The sequence below is a fragment of the Equus asinus genome, chromosome 21 (assembly GCF_041296235.1).
Source record: "Equus asinus isolate D_3611 breed Donkey chromosome 21, EquAss-T2T_v2, whole genome shotgun sequence".
Classification (NCBI taxonomy): Eukaryota; Metazoa; Chordata; class Mammalia; order Perissodactyla; family Equidae; genus Equus; species Equus asinus.
The window spans coordinates 34,631,594-34,655,928 of NC_091810.1; the positions used below are offsets into that span (position 1 = coordinate 34,631,594).

The window sequence follows — 24,335 nt, forward strand, 5'->3', positions numbered from 1 at the left end:
ACTCTCTCCCTTCAATCACAAGCAGGTTGCTAGAATGTGGGCAAACTTCCATACATGGTATGGGGAGCAGACATGACTTCATGCTCTGCTGTAGACGAGAGGAACTGCCAAGGCTCGGGCGCCCGGTCCCCCCAAGTGTTCTTGGGTTTTGGAATCCTTCTCTCTGGCTGCGTGGTAACCAGACCACAGGGGATGCTTTAGACGTGTGGGCACACTCTTACCTTCCAGATTCTCAATTCCCATCCTCCAGAACTCTCGTGGCCCAAAAGAGCATTGCACAGGTACACCCGCAAGCACTGGGAAAACTTTGGACAATAAATATCCATTTTACAATACCAATAATGGAACAAACCTGAAAGATAATTTTAGGTCAGCAGCCCAAGAAGCTCAATGAGTTCAATTTCTTTTTGAGCAACATGCTGTTTCATTTTGGGGAGTGGGTGGGGCAAGGAGAATCTGACAGTTTCATTTAAGGAAATGTTCATGGGTATTCTGCATTAAATTACTGTTTCGTATTCTTCAGTCTCGAAAAATATAAGAAAGATTGACATAGAGGACTTCATAAATTTGGGGTGCTTTAAATTCCATTTCTCTGCTTATTATTACTTTACCAAAAGGCATTACAACAAAGAGATCTATTCCTTCCTGTGCAGATGGAAGGTGCACGTTTATGTGGATTACAAATGAAATATAAAAGCTGGTTAAAGCTCTGGGTAGAATGGGTGAGGGGCAGCATTTTTCTGTTGATGCTTCTCAGGAATCATATTTGGATAGATTTATACACATATTTGAACATTACTTTGGGCATCATGGGTGGGATCAGGCGAAAAAAAAAGAGAGAAAGAAAGAAAAATGAGGCACCATTGTCTGATAGTACGATGAATCAGAAGAATGGGGAGGAGGGAATAAGAAGAAAGGAAGCCAGCAACCACTTGACTACCAAGCCCCAAACCCAAGTTTGGTTAAAGAAAAGGGGTGCTCCTGTGGACGAGGGAAAGTTTAACATCCCAGTTAAAGCAAACCCCTTAGAATGTGTAAAAAATGGAACAAAACCCTTAACATTATTTTTTTTTTCCTTTTTCTTCCTGAGAAACATCTCCTCTCCTCCGTTTCCATAAAAACACAAGTCAGATTTCATATGCTGGAGCAAATGTTTTTCAACAAACTTGACTTGCTTAATTTTCCTGACAATGTGTGCAGTTATGTTAGAAACTTGCGTACTCTTGGGAAGGGACATGAGACATCAGCAAACCAAAAATGCCCGGAAGAGGCAGCTATATATTACCATGCTAATCTTTTCCCTTTTTCGCTGTGTGTGTCTGTGTGTGTGTGTGTCCGCGGGCACCAGCCTTACTGTTTAGATGCACTGTCATAACACATGGCTACCATGTTCGGACATGTAAGAGCCAAAATTAGAAGCTTTGTAACAATTATTTTTACTTTTTACTCTGTCTCTTAAGAGTACTCTATGTCATCTTGAAAACTAACTTTAAAAGGCTCTGATTTAAACAAACAAACAAAGCAACGGCTTTATTGAAGACTGGAGCATTTTCAGAAGTCCCCTTCTATTAACTAGGGCGGGAGTGGGAGTGTGTGCACTTTTGAGACTTGGTTTCTGCAGTACACATTTATTTTGGTAATCACGGGCATATTGCTGGATTTAAGAGGTCAAGAACAGTTAGGAGCAGAAAGGAACTCCAGATTGTGCGAAGAGGAAGGCTGCCACGCCTAATGAAATAACTAAAGATGTCCCATCAGTAGGAAATCTGTGAAGTTTTAAATCCGTGTCTTTGGTCCTAGAGGGCACCTGGAAAATGGGTGCAGATTTGCTCTAAATCCCCGGCCCTGTTTGCAGCCTGCGGAGAAGGGAAGAAATTCTGGGGCCAGACAGCTCCAAAGCGGGGGCGTTACCCTCTTAAGCAACCTTCTGTCCTCCTCTAGACCCAGAGGGCAGCTCTTTGCGCTTCTCCCCCTGCCCGCATCCCCCTTCTCTACCAACAGTCAGCACGTCCCCTTTAAGAGTCGGAGGCCTTCTCTCCTTTTCTCCTCCCTGTCTCCCGCCCTTCACACCTTGGGTGGGAAAAGGGAGTGGGGCGGGGCGGCTGGAGAGGCGGGAGGGGAGGGATCACGGTGAGCGCTCCAATGGCCCTCCAGGCTGGCCGCCGTGGACTCCGGCAGCCAATGAGCAGCAGGCGTGGGGCGTGGCGGGGCGCTGTTGCAAATCATCCAACGTGGGCCGGCGGGAGGCCGCGAGGCGCGGAGCCCAGGGGGTGTGTGAGGGCGCGCAGCCGGGGGCGGGGCCTCGGGGACTGGCCCGGGCTGGGCCGCGGGGAGCCGAGCGGCGAGCGGCTGATTGTTCGGCCGCGAGGTCGGCTGGGCTCTCGCTGCGCGGAGGTGCCGTGCGGAGCCCGGAACTGCGCGCGCGCGCTCTGCGTGCGACTCTGGGACAGCAGGGCGCACGGGGCCCTGCGAGCGGTGCGGGCGTGAGCGCGCCGTCCGGCCCGGGGGCTGCAGCTGGGCGCTCCGAGCCGAGAGGAGGATGCCTTCGGGCGCAGAGCTCAGGCTGCGAGGCTGAGCGCCTGCCCTGCAGCGGCGGCGGCGGCGGCGCTGCCCTCGGCGTGCAGCGGCGGCGGCGGCACTTGGCGTGCTCTGGGGCTCGGGAGCCGGCCCGGAGCGCGGCCGGAGGACGGAGAGCGCCCGCTGACCACCCCTGGCCCGGATCCGTGGGGTTCGCAGCGAGCACGGGCCGGTCGGCCCGGATGGGCACGGGGCTCGCGGCCCCCTCCTGGCTCTGCGGAGCGGCCCGGGCACCGGGGACCCGCTGAGCGCCGGAGCCGCAGCCGCGGAGCCAACTTGTGCCGGCGGCCATGCCCCGGCGCGGAGCCTAGAGCCCAGCGGAGCCCCCCGGGCCCTCGCAGCCCCCGCGCCGGGAGTTCGCAGCGCGCTCCAGACAAGATGGCGCGGCCGGTCCGGGGCGCACTCGGGGCCCCGCGCCGCTCGCCTTGCCTTCTCCTGGGGCTGCTGCTGCTGCTGCTTCTGCCGGAGCCGGCGACGGCCACGGCCACGGCCGGCCCGCGATCGCCCTGCCCGGCCGCCTGCACTTGCCTTGGGGACTCGCTGGACTGTGGCGGGCGCGGGTTAGCGGCGCTGCCCGGAGACCTGCCCGCCTGGACGCGGAGCCTGTGAGTGCCGCCCTTTCCCCGAGCCCCGGGGCGCTGTCACTTGGGGACAGGGAAGGGGTGCGGGTTGAGGGAGGTATGTGTGAAGTTGTGTGGGCTGGGAAACTGTTAGCATGGGATCGTAGCGGTGAGGTCGTCCACGGGGGTCCGGAGGGAGAGGCGTGCGTGAGAAGTGTGCAGAAGAGAGTGTGCCTCGTGGGGGTCCGGGAGTGAGCGAACGTGGGTCGTGAGGGGCTGGAGGTGAGTGAGCGTGGGTGGCGAGGGCCCGAAGGAGAAAAGAGCGTGGGTCGTGAGGGGCTCTGGAGGTGAGTGGTCATGGGTCTTGGGGGTCTGGAGGTGAGCGAGCATGGTCACACGGGTCTGGAGGTGAATGAGCCGTGGAGCGTGAGGGCGATCTGGAAGTTCGTGAGTGAGATTCTGGAGGTGAGCGTGTTTGTGTGAATGTGTGTGTGGAGAGAGTGGGAAACATCTGGAGCGGGGAGAGTGTGAGGAAGTTTGTCTGGGGGTCTGAGGGCATGTGTTTCTTTTTCCCCTCCTGTAACCCAACTCTCCGGTGTCTGAGCTCCTTGGCCTTCCAGTGGGGAATGAATGAAGGTGACTCTTGGCTCCGGTCTCCCATTTACATTATTTATTAGTGAGAGCGTGTGTGTAGCCGCCTCCTCATCCCCCAGGACCGTGGTGGCCTGAATTAGCTCTGGCTGGGGCAGAAGGCAGCCTTCCCTCGAGGCTCCCTGCATCAGGGGGCTTTGAGAGTTCCTGGAGATCTGTGACTGCTGGGAGTTTGTCCCTTTCCACCTGGCTGGCATTTTAGGGAACTGTGTTCCAGAGGCTTCCTGTCTTTTTCTAGGTCCCCCTTTGGGCTTGATGATCCGGTGGGGTAGGGCCCACCCTTCAGCATGTGTCCTCTATAAATGGTGCAAGTTAGTTTTGGAGTAGTGCTACTTCAGGAGAGGGTGCCAGGGACCTGGTTCATTTAAGCAGAGTTTGTTTCACCTGAAAGAGGCTGTTTTCTCTGCTGGCAGGATTTTGGCCTCTCAGAACTTAGTGGGTCATTTCTTACAGGAGGCTGGAAAAAAATACATTAGATTTCTGTAAATATGGTAGAATGTAATAGCCTTTTTTTTTTCACTTCTAAAAAATCTGGTCCATGAGTCAAAAATCCTGTCCAGTTATCAGTAATTAGCATCTCTGCAGAACTGTTAGTACCTTCCAGAAAAGGCGTATCTTGAATAGTCTGCTTTTCAGTTGAATAATTGGACATTTTTCCTAGAACATAGAAGAGGCACAGTAACCTTAGGCTTGACGTTCACTGTTTAAAAACGAGGAACAATACTGGTGACACAAGTTTTAACGAACAACTGTGGCTTGATCTGAGAAAATGTGGTCTGGGGATCTTTCTGGCTGCCTTGAGGGGAAAAAAGAGAAGTTAATTCCTTTCTTATGTGAAGATCCTGTACCTCTGAAAACGGGGCACAGATCTTTAACTTGGCCCACACTACACGTTACTTAACGATCAAGTACTACAGAGTTCTGAAGCTGGACCCGTTAGTTACGCTTAGGTTTTCTCTTCAGTATACTGCTGCTTCTGTGAAATCACTGACTTAGTGAAAACCAGCGGTCTTAGTGTGGGTTTGAACTCAGGCAGTGGCTGTGTTAAGTAGTGGGAGATAGAGCCCCGCGTTGCCTTAGGTAGTATTTTTATCTCCTTGGGGCAGTCTGGGGTGTTGTGGTTTTTTCTTTACATACTCTTAAAAAACTAAAATCAGGTGGGCAGTATCAGAATAATTTCGTAAGTGTTCACCTGTTGGAAGAGTGACTATTAATGCCACGTGTCAGTGGCATTGTGGGGAAGACAGTTCAGAAGTGGTGACTTCCGGGAGAGGACAGGGTGTCCTCTTATTTGCTCTTTCCTATGGTCACAAGATCTGGTCTGCCTTGCCCTTTAATTTTTGGAGCAGAAGTACTGGTCATTTTTTGGGCTTTCTGTTGCCTGCATGACATTTCTTTCATATGGCATAAATACCTTTAAAATTACAGTCTTTTCTTTTTTTACTCACACATTTGATGATCAGTAAATACCAAACTAGGTATTTTGAGCTTTAGCAGGCTTGATTCTACTGATTATAGGGTGTTAACTGCTTAGATTTCAAGATGTGAATAGTGTGACTTCTGCTGAGTATGTGGCAATATGGTATTCAGGACAAAATGGGAATCCTTTGGAAAATATTTGTGAAGTTATTTTTTTCTGATTAAAGAAAAATCAAGCAAATGTGTTTTTTTTTCTAGACTTCAGATTTCTCCATTTAAGTTATTAGTCTTATTACAAATTTTCCATTAGGATATGTGTATGGTTTATATTTCTGGCTGTGAGTTAGCAAGACTTTAGGGGAGAAAATCTCTCTATATAATATGATAAAGTATTTTGTAGTTTCACCAAGTTTATACTCTTTGAATCTATTGTGTCTAGAAATGCTTTGAGCTAGTTTATAACCCCATGAACTAGATTTACTGCAGCTAGTTCAAATAATTTCAGGCTGTAGATTCGAGATAGAAGGGGACCTGTGGCTTTATGGAACTTTTTTTTTTTTGCTTTTGTAAACAGTGCATCTAATTTTGGAGTTGCTCTTAGGCCTAGTGTCAGGAAAGTAAAAGTTTTTAATAGTGAATGTAAGTGTAGTTTGAATAGAAGAAATGGAATGGTGCTGGTAGAGGGGAAAATACGTTCATTCCTGGGGCCTGAGGATAACTTGTTCAGCACAATAACTTATAGTTGTAGTAGTCGCGCCATCACTGAGTCTGCTGTCCCATTACGTAGGTGAGATTGGCATAGTCCAACCAGCACATTCATAAATAGCACCAAGCACTGCCAAGCCTTATTCCAACTTCCCAGAACCGTAGAAGAAGTTGAACTTCTTAGAACTCAGATGTTTGCTTTCTTTGAAATTATTTTTGAGAGCATGGCTTCAGAAGCTGTTTAAGAAGTATTAAATACAACTTACCTTATACTTCTATCTGTGGCATGAAGTTGAGCATAGAAGTTTGCTGGCTTACAGATTCCGGGGACTAAATGATGGCCTAATGGGATTGTGATAGGAAGGAAGGCAGACCCTGGGGGAAGAACCAACCCTGAGGGTCTGTCTCAGTGTGGGGGGCCATGGCACTCAGAAGCAAGGACGTTGACTGAAGGACACCAAGTGTGGTTATCCTGCGCCACATTAGGATGAAGATATTGATTTGGGTCTCTTTCTATTTTGTCTCCTTATGTACTTGCAGGACCAAACCTGGGTGACTTAAATCTAAGCTTGTCAGTTTGGGCACCTAAGTGGTGCTTATTATTACATTAGAAAATAAACACAAGCCTTGGCTGCCATTGTAGTTGTGAAGCAAAGAGTGCCTTTGTCTTTCAAATTTTACAGCTGTGCTGGAAGGCCCAGGTGTGCAGGGTGTTGTGAATTAAGGGATTGGAAAATACTTCCCATCCTGTTTATGCAAATTAGTTTGAAAGTGCAGATGACCGAATTGTTCCAGAACCTAAGCTGAGATGCTTGTGTTTTTTTTTTTTTTTTAAGAAGTAGATTATGGTCTGGATTGTCCTGAGGTCTTCCCTTCTGCCCTTTTCCTCTTTGTGTCTCGATGTCATTTAAGAAGAACTCAGCAGACCCTGAACATCTTCCGATTTGTGGGGATGGGTAAAGAGTCGTTGGAAGCGGGAGCCTCATAAACATGGGGCAATGACAGGGAGAAAATCTGAAAGGATTGAGCACTTTCAAAGGTTAACGGAGCTTTCGTTGAACTCAGAGTCCCTTCCTTTGCAACAAGTGTCAGAAGCCGGGCCTCACGTCCCCTCCATGGTGGAACACTAGTTCTCTGACACTTTTTTTTTGAGTAAGGGGAAGTCTCTGGCAAATAACATTGGTTGCCTTGAGAGAAAGGCATGCTATTTAAGTCCCTCTGATATGAAATTATGGCCATAAAATCGAATTTTTGAGTACTGTGCAATTATGAAGTGCCCAGAGACTGCCAGGGACCAATGTAAATGAACTGTGTTGGCACACAGTGTCCCTCTGGCCTTTAGGATATGTCAGAGCTGTTCTTGCCCACTTTTCAAGGGACTGTTTTAAAAAGAAATGTGCTCATCTCTTTCCATAATTACATTTGGTCACTAGATTTCACAAACTTCGGATTTTTGAACGTATTATCCAAAAAGATGAAGACGATTCAGTGCAGCGTAAGGAGAGTGGGTTCCTAGTGGGTGAACCAGCATCCGCGCCCTCCAGCTCTGCTCCTCAACCTGAAGGTTTCTCTCTCTGCAGTGTTAATTCCTTTGCCTGGGTTCCCCACACAGCCTTCCTTGAGCATGTTGGGATGGCCTCTGGCTGACCTTTCTCTCCCTCAGACACCGTGCTCACAATGGAAGGGCCTCTCCCCATCCTGCAGAGGTGTCTCCTTGGTGCTAAGTCTTTTCAGCATCCTCCCTTTCAGGGTGGACAGGAATGCAGAGAGCCGCTAGGGTTTTGTGTGGCTTAACAATGCACCTGGCCCGGTTTCATGCACCTGCTAAAGCCCCGAAGCTCTGTTAGCTGGAGAAGGAGCTTGTTGAAAATAGCCTGTGGTTATTTTAACAGTGACAGCCGCAGGAGAGGGACATCTAGAAAAGGGATGCATTGATTTGAAAGTCACTATACACAATAAATAATGTTGGTTGTACCAGGGTCTTTTTTTTCTTTTTCTTTTTCTCATTTGTTTAAAACTCAAAGGGATTCCTCTAACTTACCCCATAGGTTGAAGGACTTTTAAGTTTCATGAGCAAGCCTAATTTTCAACTCCTTTTGAATGAGCTTGGTGACATTTACTTACTGGGACCTTTCTCCTCCTCAACGGCTGCAATTTGAAACCCTGGGGGTCTTTTAAAAGCGAACAGGACTCTGGGCTGTGTTAATATTCAGAGCTGTTTACAATGGATGCAGTTTCAAAGGCTGAAGGCATTGTCTTGAGACTGGAGGGAGGAGGGGTGGAAGAAAAATTCCCAGGCAGAGGAGGGAAAATATCTAAAAGTCCCTGATGTTCCCTGGCCTGTGGGAAATTCAGGGATCACTAGTGGTGTTTTTATGACTTAAGCGTGACATTGAGCTTTTGGGGTCCATTCCATCTACCTCATGGCTTCAGTTTGTGTTATGTGTCAGTAATGTGATGGTCTTCTGCTTTTATTTCAAGTTAAACTGTGGGAATCAGTAAGAAGCTCAGATTTGTTCTTAGCTCCCCATGCAAAGAAGTAGGACTTTGAAGACCAGAGGTTAAAATTTTCACCATAGTTTCCCCTCTTGGAACCTGCATTTATTTTTTATGTAACTGCAGAAGTTAGAATAGCAGTACAGTCTGACTAATTAATTGGCCAATTACATGAGTGGGACTAGAAATTTTCTGCTGAAGAAATTGATACATGACCGTTGTTGTCACTAAGCAAAATGAATAGGTAAGTCAAGATTGTAGAAAAAAATGAAAATTCTGGTTTGTCTGTGATCTAAGTGTAAGTTGCCAATTTGTATCCTGGTTTTTCTTTTGGAGGGAGTATGCTTCTGAATTTTTCTTATCTAAAGTCTTTATGCTTTATATATTTCTATACTATTATGTTTTATATTATTTAATACTTTCTATGTGATTTTTATCCAAGTACTTTATGCACAGTCTTCTGAAACACAAGCTATAAACCCCATCTGCTTATAAAAGTCACTCTCTTTTAAAAAGCTGTTTCTCCATTTCCTCGAGTTTCACACTTTTTGTGTCCTGCCTTCAGCTCTTCAGATTGTCCTTTGAATGGGCATTCGCTGCCCAACTGTACCCCGGGTCTTTGGTTGGGTTATTGATGGGAAAAGAGTACAAGTGAGGAGAAGCTTTCTTCACTTTTACTCTGTTAAATATGCAGGCGCCCTCATCTGTGGTGGTCCCCCCAGCGCACACCCTTCACTAGGGAATAGTGATGAAGAGACTGAAAATTATTTCTAGGGTCCATTCCTGGCCCCACCACCTTGCAGCTGTGTGTGTGATTTGGGGTGAACCTCTTTCCTTCATTTCTACTAAGGGGGTGATAACATTCTGTCTTACAGCTGAGGTGAAGACAGATGACACATGTGTTTAGCCCAGTTCCTCAATGTGGGTCAATTTGTTGATGATTCCGGAGCACAGTTGGAAGGTTAAGGCCTCCTGAGCTCAAATTTTGCATCCTCGCATGGCCAGTCTCTCCAGGTCAGATTTCCTGGTGACAGAGGCCTCCTGGGAAGAGTTTACTTTTCTCATGGGAAGCCTCTTTTGGAGTGGGCAGGTGGCAAGGCTCACAAGCCAGCAGCCTTCTCTCATAAAGTTTTTGGTGATAGTATAGAGTGAAACAAGTGACACTTCATGTGCCCTTGGGAATTTCAGACAAACCGGTGGGAAGCTATGAACAGTTGCAACAAATTATACACATTATACAATTAGCAGAAATTATTGAGGGGGTTTATAAATGTATTCCAGTTGTGCAAATACTCCTGTCTATTTAGCGTTATCCTTTCGGGAGGTGGGGTGTGGGAAGGAGGGAGAGAAGTGAGAGGCCCTTAAACTAATGATTTTATGCTATTATTTCCCAGGGTTTCATGGAAACCGAGCCCTACCAAGGTGCAAGTAGCGCCCCTCAGTAAATAGCTTGGAAGAATGCAGGTGTGCTCTTCCAAACAGGGGTTGGGTTACAGACTGTGGGGCCGACCGAATCCTGTGCTGTGCCCACTTCTGTTTGGAAATATTTCAGCGAGGAGGAGGTGTGAGGGGAGACGATTGTTGGGTTCAATGCAGAGAGCTGCAGAGCTCTGCCGTTTTTCATTGGTTTTGGTTTGTTTGCAACCGTACAGTGACTTTGTAGGGGACATGGGAGGTGAGCACAGGGTCATTTGAGGCATCTGGCAAGGATGCCACCTGAAAAGCTGTTTGCTGTTGCTACTTCTGCACCTGTGCCTGCGTCCCTTCCCCAGTGAATGGCCCTGATTCACAGCCTTGCCCACATGAACGGCCACGATTGTTTGCGTCTTTATTACTATTTAATCTAGCATAACCGGTAAAGCCCATTGTGCGAACAACCAATCCGTTCATCTCTGCAAGTCCTAATACACTTGGTTTCCTTGTGAACCAGGATACAGGTTCCAATCACTGCTTGTTGAGTTTGTCTTGGCAGACGGTGGTGTTCAGAGAGTTTAAAGAAAGCCTGGCCTGTCTCTTTTTAAGGACTTTGCATTGATTATTCTTTAAACTTTTGTGCTGTGTAGGTCTCTAATCTTTCATGATCTACAGGTATTTTTTTTCCTCAAGGTCTCATGTTATTAGGAAGAAAATGAATGAAATGAGTGAGGGTCTGTCCTGTAAGCAGAGTTATGTAGATGTTGAGAAATACAGTGGAGATAATGAAGGGGGTGTTTTTAGCTGATAAAAGAGATCTCACAGCTTCATCTTCTAAGACTCCTTTATGCAGCATTTAGCCAGTGTCCCCTCCACCCCTGCTTCCTGTCCTGTGCTCCTTCCATCATTTATAGTTTGCTGTTCAAATACTTTGCTACCTGTCTTGGTCAGAGCATGCATGGCACAGATCAGTCCTTGCTCGCTGGATTGCCTACGTGATGCTACCCTGTTGGATATCATGAGAGGGACTGAGCGCTTTTGAACTGGGAGAGAGAGAATCTTGCTTTAGTTCCAAATCTTTGTGTCTCAAGCATTAGCACTTTGAGCTGGATAAAAAGAAATTGACACATGGGCCCTGCCTAGGCAGAGACAGTGACAACTGATGAGAAAGTAGGCTGTAGCAGATACAGCTGCTTTTGCTTGCGAGATCTGAGAAGTCTGATTTTTTAAAACAAAATCTGAATTAAGGGAACATTAGATATGCAGCCAGGTACTTTTAAATAAAGTTATTCACTTCTGTTGGTACAGGGTGTTTTTCCTTACCTTTTTATTATGGAGATAGCAAACATCTACACAAATGGACAGAATAATGTAGTTAACTCTCTCCCAGCTTCAACAGTTGTCAACTCCTGGCTCTTCTTTGATCTCTGCCCCAATGCACTTCTCTTCTGTGTGTTTTGGAAGCTAATCCAAGCATGTCATTTCATCTGTAAATTTATAGTTTTTTTTTTTTTAAAGATTTTATTTTTTATTTTTTCCTTTTTTCTCCCCAAAGCCCCCTGGTACATAGTTGTGTAGCCTTCTAGTTGTGGCATGTGGGATGCCGCCTCAGCATGGCCTGATGAGCGGTGCCTTGTCCGCGCCCAGGATCCGAACCAGCGAAACCCTGGGCCACCGAAGCGTAGTGCGCAAACTTAACCACTCGGCCATGGGGCTGGCCCCTGTAGTTTTTTTTATTAACAGCTTTATTGAGATATAATTCACATATCATACAATTCACTATAGAGTGGTTTTAAGAAATGTGAATGTGAACAACTTCTTAAAGAAATCAACATTTAAGTATGTTTTTCCAAAGGGAATTTTGGTGAGCTGTATATTTACAGAATGTTTATTGAGCATCTACTGTGGGCACTCTTAATTAATATGTTCTCAGAATACCGTTTTCCTTCTCTTGTGGGAGGTGTTTAGAAAGTTCTTTTGTCCTAGAGTCCTTTCCCAGAAATGTGCAATTCTGATGAACTCTCCTCTCTCTTATGTAGCTCTTAATTGGGAGGTTTCTACTATGCTATTAATTGTTAATTAGAATCCATTAGTGAACAAATGTAATTACGAATGGGTCATTTAAAAAGTGATATTTCAGATATTGTTGGTTAATAGAGGGATAATTAGCCATTGGTTGTAGTTAAGTCATGAGTCTGAATTGAGTTAACTGTTGTTTACTTTGCAAGGCCTGACCCTCCAGCTGTGGCTACTTGAGGCTGCTTTAAATAGAGTTAGAGGCACCCTGTAAGAAAATCCTCAAAAAGCAAAGAACTAGGCTCCTGGAACCTTCTGTGCTTGATTTAAACTTCACACAGATTTGAAAATGCTTTTCTCCAAGTAGCTGCAGAATGGTTTTGTTTTGTTTTGTTTTGTAGAAGTCCATAGTTTGGTTTCTCCACAGCCTGTTACCTTGTTAGTTAGGACTCCCTTTTAGAATAGATTTCATGCTGGCTGCAGCTTAGTTAGGAACCCGAATGGGAGTTACATAGTCATCCAAGTTCCATTCACTTTGTCACAGTTTATGGAATGATTTCCATATTCTACTTGTGAAAATTTAATTCCGGTAGATAAAGCTGTCCAACATGGTTGGGTTAAACTCATGAATATATTAAGCTTAATTAAATTTATATGATATTTGATTAGATACCATCTTACAGTGTATTCTTTGTTTAGAAAAGTGGAAACACATGCCAGAGGGTTTAAGAAAAATTTATGGGGGGAGAAACTCACACTTGAGAAATTCTGACTGTGAATTTAATTTCTGTTTTGCAATTGGTAGTACTTTGTTCTTTCATCTGATTTCAGCAGTGCACTACCTTGGTCCAGCACCATTCGCTTTCTTTACATTTTAGTTTTTGTTTTATTTTTAATTAAAAAGATATTGGGGGTAGGGGGGAGTCTGTGATTTCCTCCCTCCACCTGGGCTGGTGTCAGTTTCTGGCTCCCGAGCTCCCAGTGCTTGCAAAACTTATAAACAGCCAGAAGAGCTTGTTGCTTCCAGGAAGTTGGTTGTTGTTGCAACGGAGTGATGGATGCAGAAGCTGCCGCTCGAATGGGACAAGGATTTCCTTCTCAAGTTCGGAGGAGAGGAGATCCAGAAAGCAAACTACAATGTTTTGTAGCTATTAAGGTCTGCCTCATCCCTAATTCCTCCGAATGTTTTCTCAGATTTGGTGTGTGGGTAGGACTCCTGGCCACGGGTGGTTTGGCCTCATTGAGGGGCTGTGCTTTGCCCAAGAGAAAAATCAGGAACTCTTCTATGGAGATTTTTAGGATTCTTTCACAAGTTCATTTGAAATAATACTTAGAAATGATTCAATTATATTGAATTCCAGACTGTCCTAAAATACTGGCTTACCTCAGTTATTATTTGGGGGGTGTGGGAGTGGTCTAGGGAACTTTATTATGTGTGAAATCTTGGAGCTCAATACATCTTTCTGGGCAGAAAGGAGCCCACATTTTCACTGAGCTTGTTAAAGGGGTTCTTGACCAAAGAGGGATAAAAACTATTGACCTAATGGAAAAAATTAATTTTGTTGAAGCTACAAAGGCAGGAATGTAGTAGGATAGGAAAACAGCCCATGGCTGGGTATCAGGAGACCTTAGGGGTTTGTGCCAGCTCTGTCACTGAGTGGCAGGGTGACCTTGGGCTAATCACTTAATTTCCTATCTGTAAAGGAATGTCTGACTTCTAAGACTCCTTGTTTTCAGGTTTATGATTCTATCCTAAGTGAAGCACAGAGGGAATAAACTGCTTACTGATTGGATGGTAAGAGTTAGTAAGTTGACCTGTGTGTCTAGGATACCTACTTAAAAGTAGTCTCTGCGTGTTCAGTGCTTCTGAGTGAAACCCTCAGAGGGACATCCTGAGCTGCAAAGGGAAATGGGTGTGTGGGACCCTAGGTGTTATTGAGGGGAGCAAATACTCCACAGTATTACTTTCTTAGGTTATTGGCTTCTTTTCCCCTTTGGCCCAAAGAAAACCTAAAGAAGATGGTGCAGACCTACTTTAGGCCTTTGATTTAGCTTTTTAAGAACTTAGGTCAAAAAAGGCAAATAAATTAAAGGCCTATTTTTCTAAAGAGTCGCTTATCTCTGCCTTTCTTAGGGCCACTGCAGGCAGCATCTATCTCAAGCAGGCCTTCTGTGCATAGTTGGGGTGAGTGAAGTTGTAGGGGAAGCTGATAAACTGCCTTGAACGATGGGATGGGCTATCTGTAACATTCGATAGTAATCGCCAAAGGACCAGCAGCTGTGTACTACCTTGTCTGTCCTTTCTGAGCTGGTTTGCCATTCACTACATGCAGAGAACATGGCGGATATCAGAGTAGCTTTCAACTTTTTACCAGGGAGATCTTTCACGTGTAGCCTTCAGGGTGGAAACTCAACAGCTTAATATGTACAGCCCAGTGGCTTTCTTTCTGCAATTTTGAAGTCTCTCTCTCTTGCTGTTTTTTTGGTTCAGTTTATATCAAATCTACCCATCTGCCTGAGTTTCCATTGGTTTCCTCTTGGTCAAACACCGTTCTTGAAAATCGTTATCCCTCTCATAATTGGTCTCCTTAAAAGACTTTATTTATCATGCGGAATCTAGAAGCTTTTATTTTCTGTATTCTCAATATCTACCTTTTTTCCACATGGAATTTGTTAGTGTCTTCAGTGGAAATTCTTGGGCTTTTCTCTTCCTTTCACTTATTCTTTGTCATGTAAATTTTCTTAAGATGGAACCTCTGGATTTTTTTTTCTGTTTTTTTCTTTAGAATAAATTTTGGGAATTTGGAACCTTGTTTGGGGATACAGCTAAAACGCAGCGAAGCTGGAGGCACAATTAGTGGTTTGGAACTTCTTAACAGGAAATTTAACAGGAATTAGGGACTACTTTAGGACTAAAGGAAATTGACCAAAGAACTAGACTTTTTTTTTTTTTTATTAAACATTCTCCCTTTAAGACTTAAAGGTGGCCTTTTTCCTTGTGCTTTCTGAAATCAAAATAGGCCAGATAATCTTCCCACCCTTCCATGAGCCTCGGTTGTCACTGTCAGATATTTTCTCTGTTAACTCGCTTGACATGTTCTGGTGAATTTCTTACTTATATCTAGTCTTCTCCCAGAGGATTCTCAGAATCTATCTGTTAGATAAGTTGTCACACATCCTTCTTTTTTCTCCACTTCGACTTGAAAGCATGCTGTAGGGCTTGTCCAATTTCGTGTACCTAGGAATCCATTGATAATTACTTGTTTATTACCCTATCACTTTCCTTCTTGGGGCGTGGTACATTTTTTTCTGGGTGGAAAGGATTCCTCCTTTTCATTGTTTCTCAGAGAGGTTCTGAGGTTTATCCCCAAAGTGTGATCACTCCTAAGTGATCTGTGGGGAGGACTTAACAAAAGTGGTTTTGGAATTCAGATATGAGGAGTAAAAGGCCGTATTTTTTTTGTGCTGAGGATTTGTTTTCCCATCAAGAGCCAGCTGATGGATAAAGAGGTCAATTCAGAGGTTTTCTTCAATCACTGGTGGTGCTCCTTGCAGTGTGGACCTTCGGTGAGAAGTCGTAGCTTGTTGTTTGTCTGATTTTATGTCAAAGAAAGAATATTTGACCTAAAACAAAAATTATGGATGCTCCTCCTTTCCTTTCCCCTTTCTCCTTATTTTCTACTTTCTGCTTGCGAACCACTTCAAAGAATCAGATGTGTCAGTGCCAGACGCCATGCAGTTATTGTTAAAAGAACTTGGAAATATAATTGAAAACAAACTTTGTTGAGCAGAGCAGATCTAGGCGAGTTCGTACTTTGAGAGAGAAGGGAATTCCAAGTTTTTCCTCTATTTGGAGCTGATGTCTCCGAACACTTGTTCTGCGAGATGAATCATCTGTGAATTCTACATCTGGGAGTTATATATTGAGAAATGGCATTCTTTTTAAATGTAGAAGAAACACAAAAGCTTAAAGTTACAGTGTAGTTGGAAAATTCTAGTCAGAGTTTTAAAAAAAAATGAGCATTGAGGTGAAATTGGCAGAATAATTGGACATGAGATTGCGATACCTAAAATAGACGTGTCCATATATGGAAAGCAATATGAGAACCACATTTATTTATTGGGACCCCTCCCCTTTGTTTTGAGACAGATGACATTTAAAAAATTTTCGTAAACATCAACTAATCAGAATCATTAGTTAAGGCAAATGTGACTTGAGAGTCTGAGTTTATTTTAGCATTTGTCTTGAACTCTTCAAATAAGTTCAAGCTGTGTTCACCAGTGAAAAGCCCAGAGGAGAGTGGTGTTTCAGGGTCTGCTGGGGAAGATAATGCAGTGTCCTCGTCTTCTACAAAGCCCCGCTTTGTTCGGCTTGTGTGGCTATGAGGGGTGGTGGTTGTGGGGATGAGGCAGCCATATTCTGTCAGGTGGCACCTTGGGAAGAGTGGTGGCTCTGGAGCCCAGCTGTCTGACTCAGTTTCCTCTTATGTTATATGAGGATACTTGTCGTGCCCACCTCACTTAATTTGTGTTGAGGACAAAATTGAAATAATTTATGATTTTTAGAAGAGAGCCTAACACATAGCAGAAGTTTGAGGAGTGTTACCTATTATAACTATAGCAGTACTAGCAATTGCCGTTTTTGCAGCAGAACACATGTACATGAACTAGTTTGATTATCATCTTGACTGTGAAATCTGTTACCTCTCTGTTGTGCCTGAGGCCCAGAGTGGTTGAATGACTTGCCCAGGGTCTAGCAATTCCCAGAGTTAGAACTCAAACCTGATTCTCCATGATTGTATGTAGAAAGAATACCGTGAGACTAGTACTGACTGCTGTCTTGTGTTTGTCTTGCCTCCCTTTCAAGTCTGTGACTTCCTTGAGGCCGATGATGGGTCCTTCAACTCTGGTGGCCTGAAGGACCTAGCACAGTTCTGGCCGTAGAGCCAGTGCTCCGTAAGTGGTGTCCTGAATGTGATCTTGAAGAGCACGCTTCTTCATTGGCAGACTTATGTGTCACAATCCATTTTGGGTGTGCCCCTTTGGTGAAGGGGGTGGTCGCATGCGCATATGTCTCGCCATCTGTTGTTTATTGTTTCTGTTAGGTTGTGGTTTGTGTTCCCATTCCATGTTTCTTTGGTTTCTGGAGCAACTGCGAATATTACATGCTTGGGGATCAAAAAAAGTAAACTATTTATAAACAGTAAAGTATCCTTGGGTTTGGAAAGTGTTTTTCTCAAATGCGTGTATATTTGGTGGCTTTATTATAATCTCACTGATGTATCGTTAGACAATTTGCAGATCGAGGCACATTTAAAAGATGGGCGAGTCATAGGCTGGCCTTGTGTAACCAGCTTACAAACAGCCTTGGTGATAAGGCCCTGGTGTTAACGCTGACCTGAGTGGTGTATTTTTAACTCCAGAACATATAAACAGTTTAGCCTGCCGATGGAGTTTATACTCTGCCTGAAATCCTTGGCATGCCTTGGGTTGTGCAGCCCTGTGAGCTATATATGTGGTTCTGGGAGACTGCTGTGGCCACCAGTGACCCACTGCCCCCACCCTTCATTTTAAAAAAGGACCACAGCAGAGAGATGGAAGGAAGAATGGTAGAATTCATGAGTGATTTTTTTTGATAAATTTTATGTTCACCTTTTCTTCTATACTATTTCTTTGTGTTATGCAGACTTTAGGGAGAGCAGAGAGCTTTTTACTCACATCTATCTTGCCCCGCTCCCAGTGACAGGGGTCTTTGCAGAGTTGCAAATTGGAACACGTGACTCCTACTGCCTAAAAGCTCTGGCTGTCCAGCTACCGCTCCACCTTCATCATTCTTTCCTACCTTGCTCCATGTGCCCTGGCCACCACGTGGGACTTTTTCCAGGCTCTTAGAATACTGCCTGTGTCACATGTCCCTTACATCCTGTTCCCTCTGTCTGGAGCAATGTTCCTTCTTTTTCAGGCCGACTTCTGCTCATCCCCCCTAAAAGTTTCTCCTCCCGGAAACCATTGCAGACCTTCCCTCTGGGTTACATTCCTGCCTGAAGGACTCTGCAGTGCTTTATACAGAAGTTTCGCGTCATGATTGGATTAATATCTCATTCCCCCATTAGTCCGAAAGCTCCCTGAAAGCAGGGACTGGCTTTGTTTCTGATCCACTGTTGTAGTCCCAGAATCTAGCACAAAGCCTGGGACACAAGGAATGCTCAGTCCAGATACTGACGTAGGTAGGACTATTGGTGTTCAGTCTGTTTAGTCCCCTAAGTCCTATAGAAATACCTTTCCCAGACACTCAAGATAATTTAGGCCTCCCAGGGCTGCCTGTATGTTTCCTAAATACCCCTCATCTAGTTGATAGTTTCCTCCATCCCCCACCACATATTAGTGTTGAGAAACTTAGAAAAATGGAAAGGAAGAAGCAGCACGTAGAACAGAAGTTGGAAGATGCCAGGTAGGCAGTTTACGTACCACATTAAGCATTGACTGTCTTTCTCGTCCCTCTCTTTTGGGAAGGTGGCTTTTAAGTCCTGTATCCAAGTAACATTCCTGAAACTCTTTTCAGTTTAAGCACTGCATGTGACCTGTCTCCCACATAGGGTCCCTGGGTGTCGCTTCCCTCCTGGATCCCAAGTGGCTGTCCTTGGCGCGTGGGCCAGACCCGCCAGCTCTCCTCCGTGTTGCATTTGGCGAGGGAGCCCACAGGACAGTTCCCAGCTGTCGGCGTGGTCTCTCATCTGCTCTTTTGGTGGAGCAAGGTTTGAAGGCTGCTTTTACAGAGTTGACACTCTAGGGGAGGGTTGCTTCTTCCATAGACTGAGGCCGTCTAGACACCCTTCCCCTTGTGGTTACTCTGCTCAGTTTATGCTGAGCCCCGGCCAGGCAGCTGGTTTAGATTGCTTGGCTCTTCCTTACTTTGCTAAGACCTCTACTTTGACAAAAAGGGTGGACCAGGCCAAGGTCATTTTTCTCCCTCTTTGCTGGCATGAGCGGAAAGCCTGCTCTCCTTGACCAGAATGAGGTATAAGAACGCTGAGGGCAGGTTACCATGCCCTTGGTGGTTGAAGCCAAACTAGCAACTTAGATTTATAGACGCTTCCATGGCAGGAGACTTTGGGCAGACAGGGTTCTAAATCTGGCTCCTTTTGGCGTGGACGTCAGGTGTGCGCAGTCTACCGGAGATGCTAAAGAGAGGCAGTGGGAAAGCTGTGTTCTGGCTGTGAGCGCTGCCTCAAATGTTTGCTTTAGTGGTATTGAGATCTTGGGCTGTGAGTCTGTAGGAAGGCCCTTTTGTACCCAGTAAGCTGTGATAGAGTGGTGACCTTATGTTAAAGGGTTTAGTGCTGTTGACCTGTTGACGTAGTTACCATGCTTTTATTTTAATTACTTTTCATTTTCTGGTGACACATGGTAGACATCTTTATTGAATAAAGAGGAAACTACAAAAGAAAAAAGAATAATTGATATCTGTCCATTGATAAATATTATCAGTTTGGTATATAAATTTCCAGGAATGCCTATGGTTGAATACCTATTTTGAGGCTTTTTCTAAAAACAAAATTGGGGTTGCTATTCATTTGTAATTCAGTTTTTAAAAAATGTTTTTAATTGAGTTATAACTGACATAACATTAAATTGGTTTCAGGTGTACAACATAATGTCTGCTTTTTTTTAAGACTGAATATTATGAATATTTTCTTTGACTTTAAATATTTTAAAATACGGTTTAAGTCACAATTAAACTTCCCTGATACTGGGCATTTAGGTTTTTTCTAAAGTGTGGTAAACATCCTTATACATAGGTGTTTGTACATTTCTTATTTCCTTAGGATGAGTTAGTAAATCCAAATTACTCTGGGCATGCAACTTCTTAGGGCTTTTGGCACAGCTGCTTCTAAGAAGCCACCAATTTACATGTGAAATTGTGCCCATTTTCCCCACACCCTCACAAACGTTAGATGCTTTTTTTTTCTGTAACCATACACCAGTTTAATACATGAAAATTGCATTGGATTATTTTAATCTGCGTTTCTTTGGTTGGTGAGGCTGAAGATCATTGCATATGTTATTCATAGTCGTTCCTTTTTTAAATTTCCTTCTTTTTCTGATGCTCATTTAGCCAACTAAATGGTCTGAGTACCATCCACTGTAAACTTTGGGCTTGGACACAAATACATGTCCTTAACACTAGAGATGATGTGTTTCTGAGAGTTTGAAAAGGCTCTACCCCACCCCCCCAGGTGTAATTGCACAGAGAACTCTGCTCTGTGTGGGAGTGTTGCAAATTTTGACTCTGAACCAGGAAGTGTTTTTGTGTTCTTCTTAACCCGATGTTGATTGTGTGTCCTGGATGGGGGATGTCGCAGTGGCTTTGTGGAGCCCCAGAAGTTAGCCCCAGATTGCTGCAGCCCTGTCCAGCCAGCCCGCGTGTGCCCAGGCCACCCTATCTGTGGCTGGCGTGCCTGGTACCTACAGCTGGTAGGAATCAGAGCAGATTAGCGTGGCGGGGAAACCTTCAGGAACAGCTTCCAGCAAACGGGAATTATTTTAAAACAAATTGATGTGGTTTTTCTGTCAAACCTACTTGGAGCATAAACAAGGTTGGACCGTAAGCTGCTTCCCTTCTACAGACGAGCTCATGTTTAGAATGTGGCTTCCAGCAAAGTAAACATGGGCTCAAAAGTGAGTTGTCATCGTGCGTGTCTGATCTGAAAAGTAAAAGTAGTGCCCTAGCCAGCCTCATCATAGGCAGTCTGGTCGCACTGAAGACGTCCCTTCTCGCTCGTTTGTCTTCCTGCCACAGATATCACTACTTCCTGTAGAGGTTTTAAAGGTAGGGAGTAATTTGGTCTTGAAAGGCTTAAAAGGAAAGAAATGCCAGGTCAATTTCTGTGGTAAGATAAACGTTTTAATCTTAGCTCTTTGCCGTGTAGGAATATCAAAAACATCTTGTGAAATACTTAACTCTGTGTGTGTGTGTGTGTGAGTGTGTGTACATGTCCATACCCGCCGATCTGTGCATCTTTGAATTCTCTGCCAGTTGCAAGGTGGTTCCTGCACCCCCCATCCCCCTAGGGACAATGTAGGCTTTATTCAGTTGGCCCCAGCCTCCATAGAAGGTGAAACAATGCTTTTAATGTTCTGATTATATATTAATGAACAACTAGGCCAAGGGGCACTTGCCAAAAAAGCTACAAAGTGAGAAAGCCACCAATATCAGAGTGAACTTTGCACTCTGAAAGTGTGAATGATGTTGGGTGAAAGAAGTTTATTGCACAAGGGGAGCAACTGGAATCTCTTTGATGTTGGTTCGCATCCTGGCCCCAGTAGACTTTCGGACTTTCCAGTTAACTACATCTTTGCTGGCGAGGGCAGTGCTGCAGTGTGGTACCTGAGGCATGGAGGGTCATGCTCTCGGCCAGGGAGGACCAGCATACCTGTGTGTGGGTGGGGTCAGGTGGGAGTGTTGGCCATTTATATCTGCTTTCAGTCAACTTCAGCAAATTTTAATCGAAAACTGAAATGTAGAGTCTCCACCCCACCCTCCCAGCTTTTCCTCTGGAGGGACATTTCCAGAAATAGCATGCTGTTATTCTAAAATCTGCCTGCGAGAACACAGAAAGGGGTTTAGATCTTAATCTTAATCTAACTAATTTATTTTCTCCCCATTGTGGTGACATTTCCTCCTACCTTCTGGTTTGTTCTTAATTTTTGAATGACTGGCCATTGGGAACCCTGCTTTTCACAGCCTTATAAATAATTAAATGAAGGAAAAAAATGATCTTTCGAAATCCTGGGAATTTGTTTTCTGTGGGAGGATAAACTCCAAGTGAGATTTTCTACTTCTGGTGGATTCGAGAGCAGCTCTGTGGCAGGGAGGGTAGCACAGTTTAGGAAGCAAGAAAGCTGATCCAATGGAAGAGATTTTGATGGTGGGATCGTAGCTCTGCCATCCGAAATGTGGCTATTTTGCCTGTTCCCCACTTCATTTATCTACTAGCACTTAGAGGAAGAGGTTATTTCTGCATTTTTGTGGTACAGAAGTAGCTAGGTGGCATTTTTAGGCTGGAATTTTGAGAGCCTGCTAAGGCAGCAGGTTTTTTTCTTTTTCTTCTTCTTCTTTTTTTTTTTAACAGCTTTATTGAGATATAATTCAAATACCATAAAAGTCATCCTTTTAAATTATATGTTTCAGGGTTTTTAGTATATTCCCAGAGTTGTGGAACCATCACTACTAATTCCAGAACATTTTCATCACCCCAAAACGAAACCCTGTACCCATTAGCAGTCTCTCCCCACTGTTCCTTCCCCTCCCCTGACAACATCTACTTTCTGGCTCTATGGATTTGCCTGTTCTGGACATTTCATGTAGGTGGAATCATACAATACGTGGCCTTTTGTGTCTAGCTTCCTTCACTTAGCCTAGTGTTTTCAGGGTTCTTCCATGTTGTAGCGTGTATCAACCATTCTTTCCCTTTTTTTGTGGCTGAGTAACATTCCATTTTATGGATGTACCACATTTTGTTTATCCATTCATCAGTTGATGGACTTGGGATTGTTTCCAATTTTTGCCTATTGTGCATAATGCTGCTTTGAACATTGGTGTACAAGTTTTGTGTTGAATGTATGTTTTCATTTCTCTTGGGTACGTTCCTGGGAGTGGAATTGCTGGTTCATATGGTAGCCATGTTTAACTTTTTGAGGAACTGCTGGAGTGTTTCCCAGAGGCTGTGTGCACAGTGTTGCACTTCCCCTAGTGAATAAAGTTCCCGTTTCTCTACAGTCTCACCAATACTTGTTATTGTGTGTCTTTTTATTGATGGCCATCCTAGTGGGTGTGAAGTGGTATCTCATTGTAGTTTTGATTTGCATTTCCCTAATGAGTAGTGATGCTGAGCATCTTTTCATGTGCTTATTGACCATTTGTGTATCTTCTTTGGAGAAATGTCTATTCAGATTCTTTGCCCAAAAAGAGACAGGTTGTACAATTTTGGATGGTTTGGGATATTCCCCAGGAAGGGATGCTAGTCTCTGACTTATCTTCCTAGTTGAAAAGAATTGTATTTTTAAGATTTTTGAGACTTTCAAGATCTTCCAGTAGAAATACAATGGACAGTACTTGCCTGATTGGTTTGGTTCATGTGCGTCCCTGTTTGTAATCCCAGGTGAAGGAGGAAATGTGGTAGAACAGAACAGTGGTTTTCTTGCCGTGAATCCAGATTTGAGACGCTTCATGGGAGCTCATCACAGAGGAGCTTGCCACTAGGAGAGTGGGAACATTTGCCCTCTTCTAACCTGAGGATATTTGCTGTGCATATGCATTTATAGCCAAGTCTGACCATTTTCTCCGCATTTCCTCTGCTCCAGGGCACGCCTGTCTTTGCCGACACAGCTTTGCTGCTATAAATTAGACAGAAATGCAGTACTGAGGCTGTCCAAACACAGGCAGGGTAATTGCTCTGGACAGGTTTACAATAGGGAGGTGTGAAGTGCTTGGTGGAGACCGGAAGCTGGGGGCAGGGGAAAGACATATTGAACTTGGGCTGCTTCAGGGTGGTGGGCTGACACAGTTAATTGAAAACTGTGGCCCTGGTGGTTTTTAATAGGAAAGGAAGCCAAGGCCTTGCAACAGTTTCATTTACACAAGAAACCATAGGGAGAGTGGCTCCTTGGGTTACTCAGGGGTTACTGCTGAAACTCTGCAAGCATTTAGAACCTTGGGCCTGGGTGTGGAGGATCAAATCTTTTGCTTTTTGTTTTTAATTTCGTCATCTTTAGTCTCATTCTAGTGGACAGATAGAGGCAGGGATTCCAGGTGGTGGAGGGGAGCTTGAGGGAAGGCCTGCAGGTACACACTTCGGAAAAATAGTGACAACCCACCTTTGGTGATCTGCCAATTTAGGTAGACTGGTCTGCAGGCTGATCTCTCTTAGTAAGTGAAGTAGTGATTATGTGGTGGCCCTCCCTTAGTCCTCCAGGCAGCCAGTAGGCATTTGTTAATCCTCCATTGACTCTGGAGTCTGAATTTATGGTGTTAGGGACTGGGAATCTGCATTTTTGGAGGGGGTGAGGAAGATCCTCCCTGAGCTAACATTTGTTGCCAATCTTCTTCTTTTTGCCTGAGGAAGAATGTTGCTCAGCTAAGATCTGTGCCAGTCTTCCTCTGTTTTCCACGTGGGATGCTGCCACAGCATGGCTTGATGAGCACTGTGTAGGTCTGTGTCCAGGGTCCAAACCCACGAATCCTGGGCCGCTGAAGTGGAGCACGTGAACTTAACCACTATGCTACAGGGCTGGCCCTTGGAATCTGCATTTTAAACAGCTCTGGGGGGGGACGTTGCTTTGGAGGCTTAAGTGTGAGACCTGTTGCCCTAGACGGTGGCTCCCTTGGACTCAGCTACAAGTCTTTTTGCTTCCAAGTCACTGTTCCCCTGCCTCCTGCCTTCCTCCGCCATTGCCTGATGCCAGGGGCTTTCTGAGCTCGCCATACAGGACTGGGTC

The 24,335-nt window shown here is 44.8% G+C and overlaps 1 protein-coding gene across 2 annotated transcripts in view; it reads left to right on the forward strand.

Annotated features, from left to right (window-relative positions):
* Positions 1 to 2,522: 2,522 nt before the first annotated feature.
* LRIG1 (leucine rich repeats and immunoglobulin like domains 1) overlaps positions 2,523 to 24,335 on the forward strand; it is a 114,502-nt gene continuing 92,689 nt past the window's right edge. Inside the window, exon 1 of one of the 2 annotated variants that reach the window (XM_014859317.3) lies at positions 2,523 to 3,182. In XM_014859317.3, the coding sequence (XP_014714803.3) occupies positions 2,956 to 3,182 (227 nt within the window). In that variant the 5' untranslated portion in view covers positions 2,523 to 2,955. The remainder of the gene's footprint in view (positions 3,183 to 24,335) is intronic. The other variant, XM_044755211.2, reaches the window with a different exon arrangement.